The sequence below is a fragment of the Stenella coeruleoalba genome (genome assembly GCF_951394435.1).
Source record: "Stenella coeruleoalba genome assembly, chromosome: 1".
NCBI classification, from domain to species: domain Eukaryota; kingdom Metazoa; phylum Chordata; class Mammalia; order Artiodactyla; family Delphinidae; genus Stenella; species Stenella coeruleoalba.
The window spans coordinates 36,070,011-36,082,921 of record NC_137169.1 but is presented as its reverse complement, the minus strand read 5'-3'; the positions used below and the strand labels follow the sequence as shown (position 1 = coordinate 36,082,921).

At 51.4% G+C, this 12,911-nt stretch overlaps 1 protein-coding gene across 5 annotated transcripts in view; it reads left to right on the top strand.

Moving 5' to 3' along the window:
• ERI3 (ERI1 exoribonuclease family member 3) overlaps positions 1 to 12,911 on the top strand; it is a 129,283-nt gene that overhangs the window by 39,439 nt on the left and 76,933 nt on the right. For 3 of the 5 annotated variants that reach the window (XM_079901631.1, XM_079901629.1, XM_079901632.1), the window contains 3 exons: positions 343 to 402; positions 872 to 961; positions 4,680 to 4,771. In XM_079901631.1, the coding sequence (XP_079757757.1) occupies positions 343 to 402; positions 872 to 961; positions 4,680 to 4,771 (242 nt within the window). The remainder of the gene's footprint in view (positions 1 to 342; positions 403 to 871; positions 962 to 4,679; positions 4,772 to 12,911) is intronic. The other 2 variants (XM_079901630.1, XM_079901633.1) reach the window with 1 other exon arrangement.

The following is a 12,911-nucleotide window of genomic DNA, read 5'->3' as shown; positions in this document are numbered from 1 at the left end:
GGAACTTCTGAGAAGCTTGGAGGTGAATTCACTGTAATTCGGGGGGAGTTATTGAGCCTATTGAATTCAGAAGACACATAAAACCAAATTTTCTGCAAAAGGAAAGCTGAAACAGGTCTGAGACCCACCCCGTGGTCGGTATGTGGATGTGTACCCCCATCTTGGGGCAGGAAGTTGTGGGGAAACTTGATTCCCAAGGCTTCTGTCAGGTTCGGAGCCTACAGCTGTGCAGGTCAGAGTCTTTACGGTAGAAGGAGAAAAACAGAAAGGAAAGGATCCAGTCCAGCTTGGAGTCCCTGCGCCCTGGTTTTCCACCCATCGGCTCTTTCTCTTTTCTTTCAGCTCACCGGGATTATTCAAGCCATGGTGGATGGTCAGCCAAGCCTGCAGCAAGTGCTGGAGGTAGGTTGAGTGACCTTTAATTCCTGACCTCTGACCCCTTCCTGCTGCCTTCCTCGCCTTCCTCTCCCTCCCCTCTTGAGAACATAGCCCTGTAATTTGACTATGATTATGGCTTGATTAGAATAACATTTGCTGTCACATCAGTGACATGCTGTTGAGAGTATTGAACCATTGATCTGTCATCTCCAGCTGTTCCCGTCAGGGTTACTGACGGAGATGTCCGAGTGCCACCGGGGGTTGGTGGAGGCCCCTCCAGCTCCCGGCCTGTGGCTGTGCTGTCTGGCGGCTCCGGCGGCTCGGGCAGCCCGCGCTGGGCGGCTGGGAGTAGGGGAGCCAAGCTGCAGCACTGCGGGCTGGCCCCGGGGACTGGAGGTGTTTTTGTTTAGCTTTAGTGTTGGCTTCCTGTGGCATGTGAGCACTTCATTAACTCACGCAGAACTCCCCATCGATGGCTTTTGTTTGCTGTCAGCTCCTCCAGGAGGTGCGGCCGGCCCGCCTGCCCCACTGCAGCTTGCCGCTGGATGCATCGTGCCTGTCAGGGGTGCAGAGGCTGCGCTGGGTAATGATTCCTAATCAGAATAATTACAACAATTGCCTATGTGAGGAAAATCAAATTAAAGGCTTTAGAACCCTTGGCAGAGACCACACTTCTGGGATGTTCTCCTCCGGGAGCTGGAAAAGGTTAAGACGCTGCTGCTTGTGCTCCAGCCTGAGGGAGTCAGGAAGCGGTGCTTGGCCTCAGCTCATCTCCCACCCCCGCGGGCCTGGGGTTTTCAGAGAGGGAGAAAGGTCCCCCTCCCACTCCCTTCTCTAGCGGGAGAAGAGACGAGAAAAAGCCTGTGGGTCTCCTTAGGTGCTTTATTTATCTTTAAGAGCAATAAAGCCAAAGCTCAGCCCCTGTATCACAGGAGAGAGCAGAGTGTCTGGGAGGATAGCAGAGCACATCTGCCTCGGAGGTAGTCCACCTGGAGGGAGCAGGGTGCTGGAGAGGGAGGAAGAGCTCTTTCTTGAGCCTAGAGGCCTGTCCCATGGGAGAGAGAAATGCAGACTGAATTTCCTGGGGCTCCTCAGGATGGAACTAGGGCCAGAGAGAGAGGTCTAGGCTCACCCAGTGGCCAAGTGCGTTCCCTGTCCCAGGGAGTGTGCAGGCCCAGGCTCTGTGGCTGGTCAGGCTCTTGTGGGGTTGGGAGAAGATGGGCTCTGAGGTGTCTCCCAGCCCCGCTGACCCTCTTTTTTGGGTGGGGAGATTCACCCTATGACTAAGGGGGATCCTCAGCCTGGACTGCTCCCTCCAGCCCCAGACTCAAGGAGAAAGAGGGGACCCTTCCTTCCCTATCTCCCAGCCAGCATCCCAGAGCAAGGCTAAGGGGGCAGGCAGCTTTTCCCTGGAGTGTCTCTGGCTGGGATCCCGGGAGGAAGATGCTTATTCTGGGCCAGCACCAAACCAGCGCTGTCGAGGTTATGGAGTTTTCTCCACAGTGGCGCTGGTCGAGGGGGAGATTGTTCTTCAGAAGGCTTCCTCCTGCTGACCCCAGGCCAGCTCTGGATCAGGATGCTCAGAGGATTCTGAGTCTCACCCAGGAAGCTACTTTCTGCTATTTCAGCATACTTTGGGGGTGAAGAGGGGGAGATTCCTGGCATTGGCTTAGATAGGAAGTCTCCGGGAGGACAAGGAGACCAGACTGGGCTCTACTCTTTCCCATTAGCCTTGAGTTGGTTATAGAGCTGAAGAGTTAGTTCTTGTCCTAAGCAAGGCCCTGAGCAGATGGCCAGTTAGATGTTTGCCTGACACATTTGTTCTAAGCAGGGCTCAGTCTGCATTCCTCTAGACCTTCAATAGCCAGGAGGGCTGGCTGATTGGGGCTTGTCTTGGTGGTCCCTCCAACCGTTTATCCATTCAAACAGGAAGGGAAGGAAAAGGACAGGCCTGATTACAAAAGCATCACTTTCCTGGACAGGCTCGTAGCAGAAGCTGCTCACTAAATATCTGCTGCATGAGTGAATGGCCTCGGCCCTAAGCTTCGGAGGAGCAGTAAGTGCTTCTCATGGTGAAGCCCTGGTCTTGCTGGGCATTTCCTCCTGACAGTCCTGTCCTGTCCTGTCCTGTCCTGCTCTCTTTTCCAGGACCACTTGCAGGAATTGGGGCGTTGGGGAGCCCCCTAGCAGGTGGGGCACTTACCTTGGGGATTTAAGGCCAGTGAACTGGAACGAGATTAGCTGACTTAGGGACCTTCAGGTTTGCCTTACCTCTTTTCTTATGTAAAGTCTGCCTTATTTTCTTTAGGTGACCCTGGGGAAAGGATGCATGTGTGTGTGCATGTGTGTGTGTGTCGTGCAAGGGTTTGGGCCAGAGTGACTGGGGAGACAAACCATTCAGCAGTGGAAGGTCCAGAATTTAGCTGCTGGGGAGACCCTTGGGCTGAGGAGGATTCTCTGGTGTGAAGAGGGTCTGCAGAGTCCGGTACTGAGGAGTGGCCCTGATGTCCCAGGAGATAGGGCTGCTGTGGTCGTGGACCTAGATGGGATCCTTGGCCCTTTTCCAGGACTGCTTCGGCATGGGTCAGGCCTCCCAAATCTCTGCGGTTCCAGGGAGCCCAGGATTACCATAGGCTCTCCATTACCTGCTGGGCACACAAGGCCCTTCACAATCTGGCCTAACCTAGTCCCCCAGCCTCAGTTCCTGCCCTACCTTTCAATCACAGCGGACTCCAGTCACATTATTTCTTACTCACATTTTAATCAAGAAGACACTGTGCTGGGTTAGGGATTAAGACGGTGAATAAGACAGCTAAGAGTCCCTGCCTTTGTGATGCTGATAGTATGGTGGGGAAGGCAGACATTAAACAGACAGTTGCTAATCAGATACAAAATGTCTGTGCCTAAGCCTTTGCCTCTGCCTGGAGTGTCCTTTCCTGTGTTCCGTGCTGTCAAGCAAACTCTTAGTTTTGTCATCAAGCCCTTAGTTCAGTCATCTTTATGAAGCCTTTCTGACTCCTTTCCCTGTAAAAGGTGAGGGTAGCCTCTGCCTCTTCTTGGTCTGATGGCATCCTGGGTACTTCTCCATTGCTGCCTCTATTATATTGTATTAAGATGATCTGTCTTTCTCCCCTTCCCAGCCTACTGTCTATTTTTAGGTAGGCACTTAATACATTATCACATATAATTCTCAAAACAACCCTGTAAGGTTAGTCATCCTACCTCGTTTTATAGATGACGGAAACTGAAGTTCAGAGGGGTTATATGACTTTTAAATGACTTCCCATCAGTGACACAGCCAGGATATGGAAGAGCCAAGGTTAGAACCCAGATGTGTCTGACTTTCAATCCCACGTTTCTAACGACTACACAATATAGCCTTTAAAAATAATTCTCCTGTGTGAGTGGAACGGCAGTGTGATCTGCCGCACTCTTGCCCCATGCCTAGGATCTTCTGAAAAATAGGCAATGCTTCATGAATTCTTTATGATAATTTTCTCGGTATATACTGATTTTAGTATTTGTACTTCCAGTGTGAGGCAAATAATAAAATGGATCAAACGGATGAAGGGGAAGAAAGACTTAAAGTGTGTTTAGGATTAGTTTCTTTCCCTGTCTAGGAATTGAGCTCAGCCTTCAGAAGATTCCGCTGAATTTGAATCCCCAACCAGGAGAGGAGAAATACAAAGTCTGGGGCCAGTTTATGAGCTTCTAGCGACTGGAGCAGGCAGTGCTATCCCAGTTGTCAAGATGGGTCTATAGCCCGGCAGAGGAGCCGCTTCTGCTAGACTCATGGTGAAAATTAACTTCACCTTCATTTGGGGAATAACCAAATTAATAAATTTGGTTAGTAGACATTTGGTGGGAGGCTGGAATGAATAAATGAGCGAATGAACCTATGGATTGGAGTTCCCTGCATGGGGCCTCCTCCCAGCCTGTTCTCGTGGCCCAGGACAGCCTGTGAGTGTGCTAGGCTGTGCCTTTGTTTGAGGACCAAAGGTATGTGGACTGACCTACTGGGATCTGTCCTTATCCTGTCCAGGGTGGGCTGCCAGGCACCGGGGGAGTGGAGGGGCCCCTGCCCCCCACCACTTGGGCTTGTGGGATCTGCCTGCAGGGATTGTCCTGCAAGGGCCTCCAAAGTTCTGAGTCAAGACAGAGACCCCAGAGTGGAGGGATAAGATTACAATTTTCTCCTGCTCTGATTACAAGCAGCTTATCTGCGTTTCACTGTGTGGCTCTTCACAGACTCAGGGAAAAAAAAAGGAAAATCTCATCTGTTCTTGTTGTGTACTTTTCAGAGGGTCGATGAGTGGATGGCGAAGGAAGGCCTCTTAGATCCAAACGTCAAGTCAATTTTTGTCACCTGTGGAGACTGGGACTTAAAAGTCATGTGAGTATGAGCAGGACTCCTTTGCTGGCAGGGCTTGGAATCTGCGGGACCAGGTTTTGCCTTTCTCAGGCTCAGATGTCCAAGCCTCAGGGCACCTGGGTCGGGGAGTCCCTGGATTTTGGGGTCAGCAGGGCAAGACAAGGGCTGAGAGCCCTGCCTTCTGCCTCTAGAACCAGGAGTGGACAGGCCAAGTACCCTGCTAGTACTGCTAGTACTGCTAGTACTGCTGTTGCCTTCTTGCTTTTGCCAGGGCAGCCCATCCTGTTGTGGAGCTACTTGTTATTGCCCTGAAAAGAAGGAGGTAAAAGAGGGTCTTAAATTTTCTTCTAAACCAAATACATAGTATTTACTGTTCTAAATGCTTTGGAAATAGTAAGTCATTTACTAACCCTAGGGATTCTTGTTATTCTTATTTTATAGATGAAGACCTTAAGGCACAGAGAAGTTAAGTAACTTGCCCAAGAACACACAGAGCCAGAATTCAAACGCAGGCAACCTGGCTCCAGGGTCCATTCTCTTAACCATTATACTAGGCTAGGCTGTTATCTGGGATACGAGGCCCTGACGGTCCCACGGAGAGCCCATTATGAGGATGAGACAGGGATGCTTCTAGGAAGCTGCCCAGGTCACCAGCCTCCTCTTTCCTCCTTTGTCGCCACTGCTTTTTCTCCTTTGTCTCCTGATCCTGCCCCAGTTATGGAAGACAGAACTGGTTCCTCTGCTGGGTTGACACTTCTGCCTCTTGGCTGTCCTCCTGGATACCTGGCTTCAGAGAGCCCCCAAGGAACTAAAGCGGGGTGGAGGTAGTGGGGCACTGTTTGCTGAGGATTGATAGAATCGATACCTCTGTGTTCTTTGTGACTGAAGGTGGCAGCAAGCACTCTGTGTGTGTGTGTGTGTGTGTGTGTGTGTGTGTGTGTGTGAGTGTGTGTGAGCTTTTGAACATAGGGTAGGGTATTGGCCGGGGTGGGGAGTCGTGGCTCTAGAGTGACATTTCCTACAAATTCAGGCATTACTTTCTCACCAAGATCCTTTTTATGCCTTTTGGATGCTGGGCATTGAGGTGAAGTTCTGCACCCAGGTGGCTGTCAGCCTGCTATTGGACCCAACCCTCTAGGTGAGGCGGGAGGAAGGGCAGGCCTGGATCACATAAGCGCCTGTGCACCTGTCTCCCTCAGCCCTTAGGTCGTGTGCATGCTGACTGCACACCACAGGCTCCGGAGCTCCCGTTGACGCTCGTTGTCAGGGAAATTACAATGGCTGGGCCTGGAGGCAGAGCTGAGTCGGGGGAGGGTTCCGCGGAGAAGGTGAGGAGGAGGAAGGCTGTTGTTGCTCTTTTACGGCATCCTGGGCAGCTTTGAGCGCTCGAAGTGGGAAGGGGCTTACGAGGAGCTCCAGCACAGGAGAAGCTGTCTGGGGTGAGGCGGGGCTCAGGCTGACACCCAGAGTTCTGGGGCTCATGTGGCCCAGACCAGAGGCCCAGTTTCTCCAGGTAGCCTTCTGAGACTCCCACTCTCCCAGTGGCTTTCTCTCTTTGATGTGTTAGTGTCCCAAACACCCAGTTTCAGCATCTTCTGTGATGGCTGTGAGTGGTGTGTACTTGTACGTGTACATGAAAGCTTTCCTGTGCGTGATGTTGGGGACCATCTGGTTGGTTTCTGCATGAGAAGGAGAGGAGATGCCATCTTCCTTGGGTCTGGCCTGTGCTGGCCTACAGCACCGGTTCAGGCCTTGGCACGGTAGGCCCTGGACAGATTTTGGTGACTCGGGAGGCTGCTTTGCATCTTCATGAGAACTGGCGTAATCAAGAAGAGGGATAGGGTTGGGGAATCAAATCACACATGAAAGGAAATCAGATGTTAATGAGCACATACTATATTTCACTCAGTCCTCCTAACTGCCTTCTCGGGTAGGAGGTGGTGTCTCCCTTTTATAGATGAAAAAAACAAAGCACAATTAAAAACTGAGGCTCAAATTGGCAGACTCAGAGGTAGGCAGAATTGAATTCTTGAGGCCACATAGCTTCCAAGAGAGATGATTCTGGCGGACTTTGGTGGCTGGTTTGGGTCTGGCTCGGGAAGGCCAGTGAAGCTCTGAAAGCCAGTGAGCAGGGAGGTGGCAGGTGGCAGGTGGCTGGGGGAGGAGACCTCTGTGCCTGCCTTTTAGAAGCAGGACCCCACATAACTGCTGGGAAGCCTCTTAATTAAATGTGTAACAAAATAAAAACAGCCAGAGAGGAAATCTAAGTAGTGCTGCGTGACGGTGCACAGCTTTTCCATGTTCCTGGAGCCTCTCGTCAGATGGCTGTCGTCAGAACAGCCACTTTCTCACACGCCTGGTAAAGCCTGCTGATGAGCCCGACAAGGGTGGTGTTAAACTGACACCCACAACTTGTTAGTATGTGGCTCACTTCTTATTTTGACATCCATTTTCAGATTTAACTAAGTCTAAGGAACTCGGCAAATATTTTCATTTCCCACTCAAGTCTCTCAGAGCCATGGTTCCCTCTCGTTGCTGTCCTTCCCCTCTCTCCCAGCCCCCCTCTCCCTCCAACCAGCTTCACATCACTTTTATTTTTTCCACATCAGTTTTGTTGGAGAGGGCCTGATTAGTGAGGCACTGAGAAATGGGGACTGAAGTGGCAGCGGAAATCCCACTGGAGAAAAGAAATCTGCTCCCATCCTGACAAAATTGTTTTGTGTCCATCTTTGGTCAGTCTGAATGGGTTGACACTCCGGTTTACGTGGGCTTTGATGCTATCATCACAGATCCCGCTACGGTGGGTTTTAATTTAGGGGGTGCAGATTTAATTTTCCTTCTAAACCTGTTTAAGAAACGACACTCGTGGTTTTGGCTCTTGGTCAGCTTGCCTTTCCTACCTGACCTACCTTTCCTTTGCCTTACCTGGTGTTTCGTGAAGCTCCTTGTAGAGTTTAGCGTTCTTTCACCAATTTTCTCTCTTTCCACGTACCCAGGCTCTCTGTATTGTCTCTGTGAAGGGCTTCCACCTTCGGCATGGTGGGAGGATAGGGCGGATGCAGAGTGAGGAGTGACACCGGCACAGGTGCTGCCCTTGAGGAACTCAGCTTTTCACCTGTAGCTTGGAGACCTGTGTTTACCAGCTGAATAGCACAGGTAGCTGAGAAGCTAGACCAAAGGCTTTTCCAGTGGCCTGTGGGTCTGAGATCAGGAGGACTGGGGTGTGGGCTGGGAGTGGGGGACAAGGAAGAGCTGATATGAGGGTGGACCTGGTGCTCGGTGCCGTCTGGGAGGGGGCCCTCTGGAGGAGAGGGGCAGGATCAGCAGACACCGCTGTGGGGAGGCAGGGCCCAGGGGTCTGCTCAAGGTCTGCTGAGAGAGTCCTCCTCCCCCTCCCCCTCAGCTTTGGAATAGCGAGTTTTCCTGCCATTGGAGGTCGACTGTGTGAATGCGGGCCTGGCATTTGACTTGAGTTGTTTTCCTTGCTTTCCTTGTGAGGTGTGCACACTACACCCCTCTGTTGGTGAAAGTCTGGAGATCAAGAGATACTTGCTCAGCATTTAACATTATTTTGTGTGAGACCATCTGAACTAATTTTGCAACAAAAAACTCAGCCACCTGGGTAGGAAGCTTTCTGAAAAAAGAATGATAATTTATTAGAGTGCCAGTTGGGGGAAAGCACTTAATACTATGCTGTCCAGCCAAAGGAAATGAGATCTATTCCAATTACTTCAATACTCTGACATGAAGTTTTTTGTGTTATTTTGTTCTTCATTCATCATGAAGAAGACCAATCAGGAGGCAGGTGGAAGCATCTGTGTGAAAGTCACACCTGAATTCACACTCTTTTTTTTTTTTTCAGATGACTGAACCCTTTCTAGACTGCATAGGTTTCCCTTCTTGTTGTTTCAAGTACAAACAAACATGATGTCTCTGATTGAAAAAAAAAAAAAGACACTTGCTCATGTTACCCTACTGACTGCTTCATTTGGGGGCATGCACTCAATGGGGACTACTGAGGGTCACGCAGGCAAGACTGTGGAAGAGCAGAGACTGCTGTCACCTGGAGTGAAGTCCCATGGCGGTGGAAGCGCCCACCTGGGGAGCACTGTGGGGCAGGGACTGTCTCGTGGGGCGTGTAGATGAAGGCTGAAATGCTGAGCCAGTGACATGCTTGATGGGGGTCAGTCTGGGCCCTCTTGGCATCATTCAGCAAAGCTGACCCCACTTCATCCTTCTTGAAGCACTCTTCATTTCTACTTATGTCTCCTGTTTCTCTGACTTTTCCTTCACAGTCCTTTTGGCAGATTCTTCTTTCCTTTTTTCTTAAATTTGGTGTTTCTTAAATATTGGTATTTCTTTGACCTCTCTCCTAGCTGTCTTTTCTTTTTATTTGACACACTCACACTTATCAGGGTGATCTAATCTATTCCCCAGCTTCAGTTATCCTCTGTATGCTGTCTTCTCATTTTTCCTCCATCTGAGAAGTGGGAACTGACATGGCAGCAGTGATCCCACTGGAGAAAAGGAATCGGCTCCATCTGCCATCTGAACTCCAAGCCTTCATATCCAGCCCCCGTTCTCTCTCTTACCTAGATATACACCGACCCCTTAAAGCTCAGGTGTTACTTTTCTCCCAACACGTTGTCCTCCACCATTCTCTTAAATAATGATTGACTGGTACCATCTACTCAGTAGTTATGTCAGAAACCTGAGAATCACCCTTGGTTCCTCCCTTTAGCCATAACAAATTAATTGCCAAATCCTATTGATCCTTTGTCCCAGAGGTTTCTCAGAGTCGTTGCCTTCTTTCCAAACCCACTACCACTGCCCTAGCTCAGGTCACCATATTCTTCTTGGATTCCTACAAAAGTCTTCTTTCTCACTGGTCTCTCTGACTGTCTTGCTGCTTCTGTTCCTTTCTCCTAATCGTAGCAGATTACATCACACCAGCTTAGCAGCCTTCAAGGCTTCCCCTTGCCCTCCAGGCAAAGTCACACTGTTTATTGGAGCTTTCAAGGCTCTTGTTTATTTCTCTTGCCTCATCTCTTGATGCTCTCTATGTATTCAGTCCCCACCCCAGCCAGGTGCTCTAACTGGCCGATTCCTAAGGATCCCTCCTAACAGCTTTCTCCAGGTGCCTTCCTGTGTGTTCTTGGAGCACATGTGCTTATTGATACATGAAAGTGTGCTGTAGCTGCCTCAACTTGTCTGTCTCTTTCCCTAGATTGCGGGCACCATTACAACCCTAGGACAATGCTTGACATGTAGTAGTTGTTCAATAAATGTGTGTTGAATAAATGACAACTAAGTTATGGAGTGGGCCTGTGGAATACCCTGCTCAGGAAGAATGGCAGAGGGCCATAGTGGGTAGGTTCAGGGAGAACGGAATGGAAGAGGAAACCTCGGGCCCTCCTGCACCAGCCTGAGTGTGAGGGGTTAGAGGACCATTCTGCTAGTGCCAAGAAGCTCCTGGGTTGCCCCTGCCAGCACTGGGTGTTGGGCCCTCCACGGTGGGTACTGGGTGAGATGGCGTAGGGGGGCCTGGGCGAGGGAGGAGGAGTTTGGTCCTAGGTGCAGTGTGAAGGGCTTTCTCTGAGACATTTGTGCCGCCAGGACTGAGGGCTGGGACTGCTCTGGGAAAGTTACGTCAGGTAATAAAGATAGCCAGCCCTTACTGAGCACTTACCACGTCCCAGGAGTCCTGCTGTGCTATTTATACATTAATCTCATTTAAACCTTACTACAATCGAATGAAAAAAATTATTTTTGTAACTTTTTATTTTAACAAATGAGGAAACTGGGGCCCAGAGAGGTAAGTAATTTGTCGAGGGCACACAACCAATTTGTGGCAGGGATTTGAACTCTAGAAGCCGTGCGTTTGACCGCTCTGCCATCTGACCGTCTGCTTCTGTCTTCCTTCATGGCCCATGGCTTTGCGGTTGGTGGGAACGCCCTTCCTCCTCTCCTTTGTTCGCAACTGAGTGGCAGAGCCTCGGGATGTTCTCTGACACCCTCGGCTTCTGGTACCTGGTCTGGTGTTGGCGCAGGTCTGGACTGTTACGATCATTTTGCTTTCGGGACGTGGTTGGCCAGGAGGTGTGGTGGGGAATGACTTGGGGCTGTCTGAGAGCCTCTTTGCTGAGCTACAGATGAATGAATCCTCAGATCTGTTTTAAGGAAACCACTGCCAATATCACTTTGGACACCTCTGTCCTGTAGTATGTTTGGAAGCACGTGGGGGCATCTCGTCATGTCTTTAAGCTCATGAAAACGCGTCTCATGTCCATGGGTTTGCCAGTTGGTCTCAGCACTGAGCTGTATCACCGTTGATTAGCAGCCTGCTGGGGGAAGGGGCTTGAGTAAGAACTCCCTGGCAGTCCTGACTTGTCTCATTTCCTGATACTTTTATCTGTCATTGCAAGCGCTTGGGCTCCCCTCCTGAACTAATTAAGTTTGCATGTGTTTAGACACATTGCCAAATAGGGCTTAGCAAAGCAGAACTGAGCTACATCTCTTTCTGAGTAGGGAAGGAAGGGTACATGAATGCTCCACCACGAGGACCGGGAGAAGTGTGGGTGACATGGAGCCAGTGTGTACAGATGGTAAGCATTCTGCCCTGGCCTCCTCGGGACACAGCAGGCCTTCAAAGCAACCTTCTGACTAGCTGGCAGCAGCAGGTGAGGGCCCACCCTCCAGCTCTCTTAGTGAATTGGCGTTCTAAGAGGGCTGAGGATGGAAAGAGGGCAGGCTCTGAGTAGGATTCTTCTCCCAAGCACAAGCAAAACTGAACATCAAGTTTAGTGGGATTTGCAGGGGGAGTTTGTAGGCCTGTGTGCTCTTTGCTGCCAGCCTGAACCTACCCAGCTCTGTGGCCTAAAACCACTTGTGTGTTTAGCGGAGTTCAGGGTGGCCTTCTTTCCAGGTCTGTGAGAAGTACATTGGAAACGTGGACCACTGAAGGCTGCACTTTCCTTTTTGCCTTGAAGACCCCAGACCACCCTGCACGGTCTGATGAACCCTGTGAAGTGGCGCCAGGGGGAGGGAAGGAGAGTCATATTGCACAGGATCTCCCCACCCTGGACGTAGGGTTCAGCCTAATGGATGACCACAGTGAGGTGATGGCTGCCAGCATGTTTCCATGTCAGACTGATGCCTGCGTTTTACCTAGCGCTGGGTAGCCTGAGGTCTGAGATGTCCCGTGGCATCCTGCGCACACAGCAGCAGGCACGGGGCCTTACCATGTTGTGGAGTCCTCCTCTGAGGTAGGGAGTCAGGGTATTTCCTACAGAAAGCAGGAGAAACAGCTGTCTGCCATGGTCAGGGCCTTGGTCCCATAGCTGTGAGGCCAGTGGGTCAGCTTCCTGGCCATGAAGAGGCTCTCAGTGGACGAGATCAGCTCAGAGTCAGGGCAGGCTCCCAGTGCACACAAAGTGTGTGCGGGCGGGGTGGGGAGAGGGTTCTGGAGGTTGTATAGGAATTCTGGGCCTTTGAGCTGCAGCCTAAGCCCAGAGAGAACGAGAACCAGACCTTCTGCCCTCCCTTCAGCTTCCCTAGAGCCCTCTCGTCAGCAGAGGTACATGGGGTTAGCCCCAAGAAGGCAGCTTGCGTTGATGGGGTCATGTTTCAGCTGCAGCTAATCCAAGTCACTCGATATAAATCTCTCCCTGCTGCCTCTCCCCTCCCTCCCATCCCCAACCCACAGACAGGGAAATGAGTCCTGGCCCTCGCCCTGAATACATCATGGCAGGCCTGCCTCTAATGAGAGAGGGCCATTCATTGTGGGGTGAAGCTCCCTGCAGAGCCTGGGATGCCATTAATTAAAGGAGAGCCACCTGAAGCCAGTGGTGCGGCACAGCCTGCCACGCTCAGATGGAGCGGTGGTGGGGTAGCCTCGTTAGCCTGACAGCTCCTTGGGCCCCGAGTTCCTGGGCGCAGAGGAGCGAGGGGTGCCCCGCCTCCACCTGAGAGCTCACGGCCTCTGGGGTCAGCCTCCTCGCAGATGCGGGAGGGCCCCCTCCTACACCTGTCCTGGGGCCTGGACCTGGCGGGAAAGGGGCGCCCGATGGCAGGCCTGGCTGGGGATTGTCCATTTCCTTTGGGCAGGCCTCAGGGCAAGAGCAGGCTTCTTTGGAGCCCGAGCAGGCTCCTGGCTCCCGGC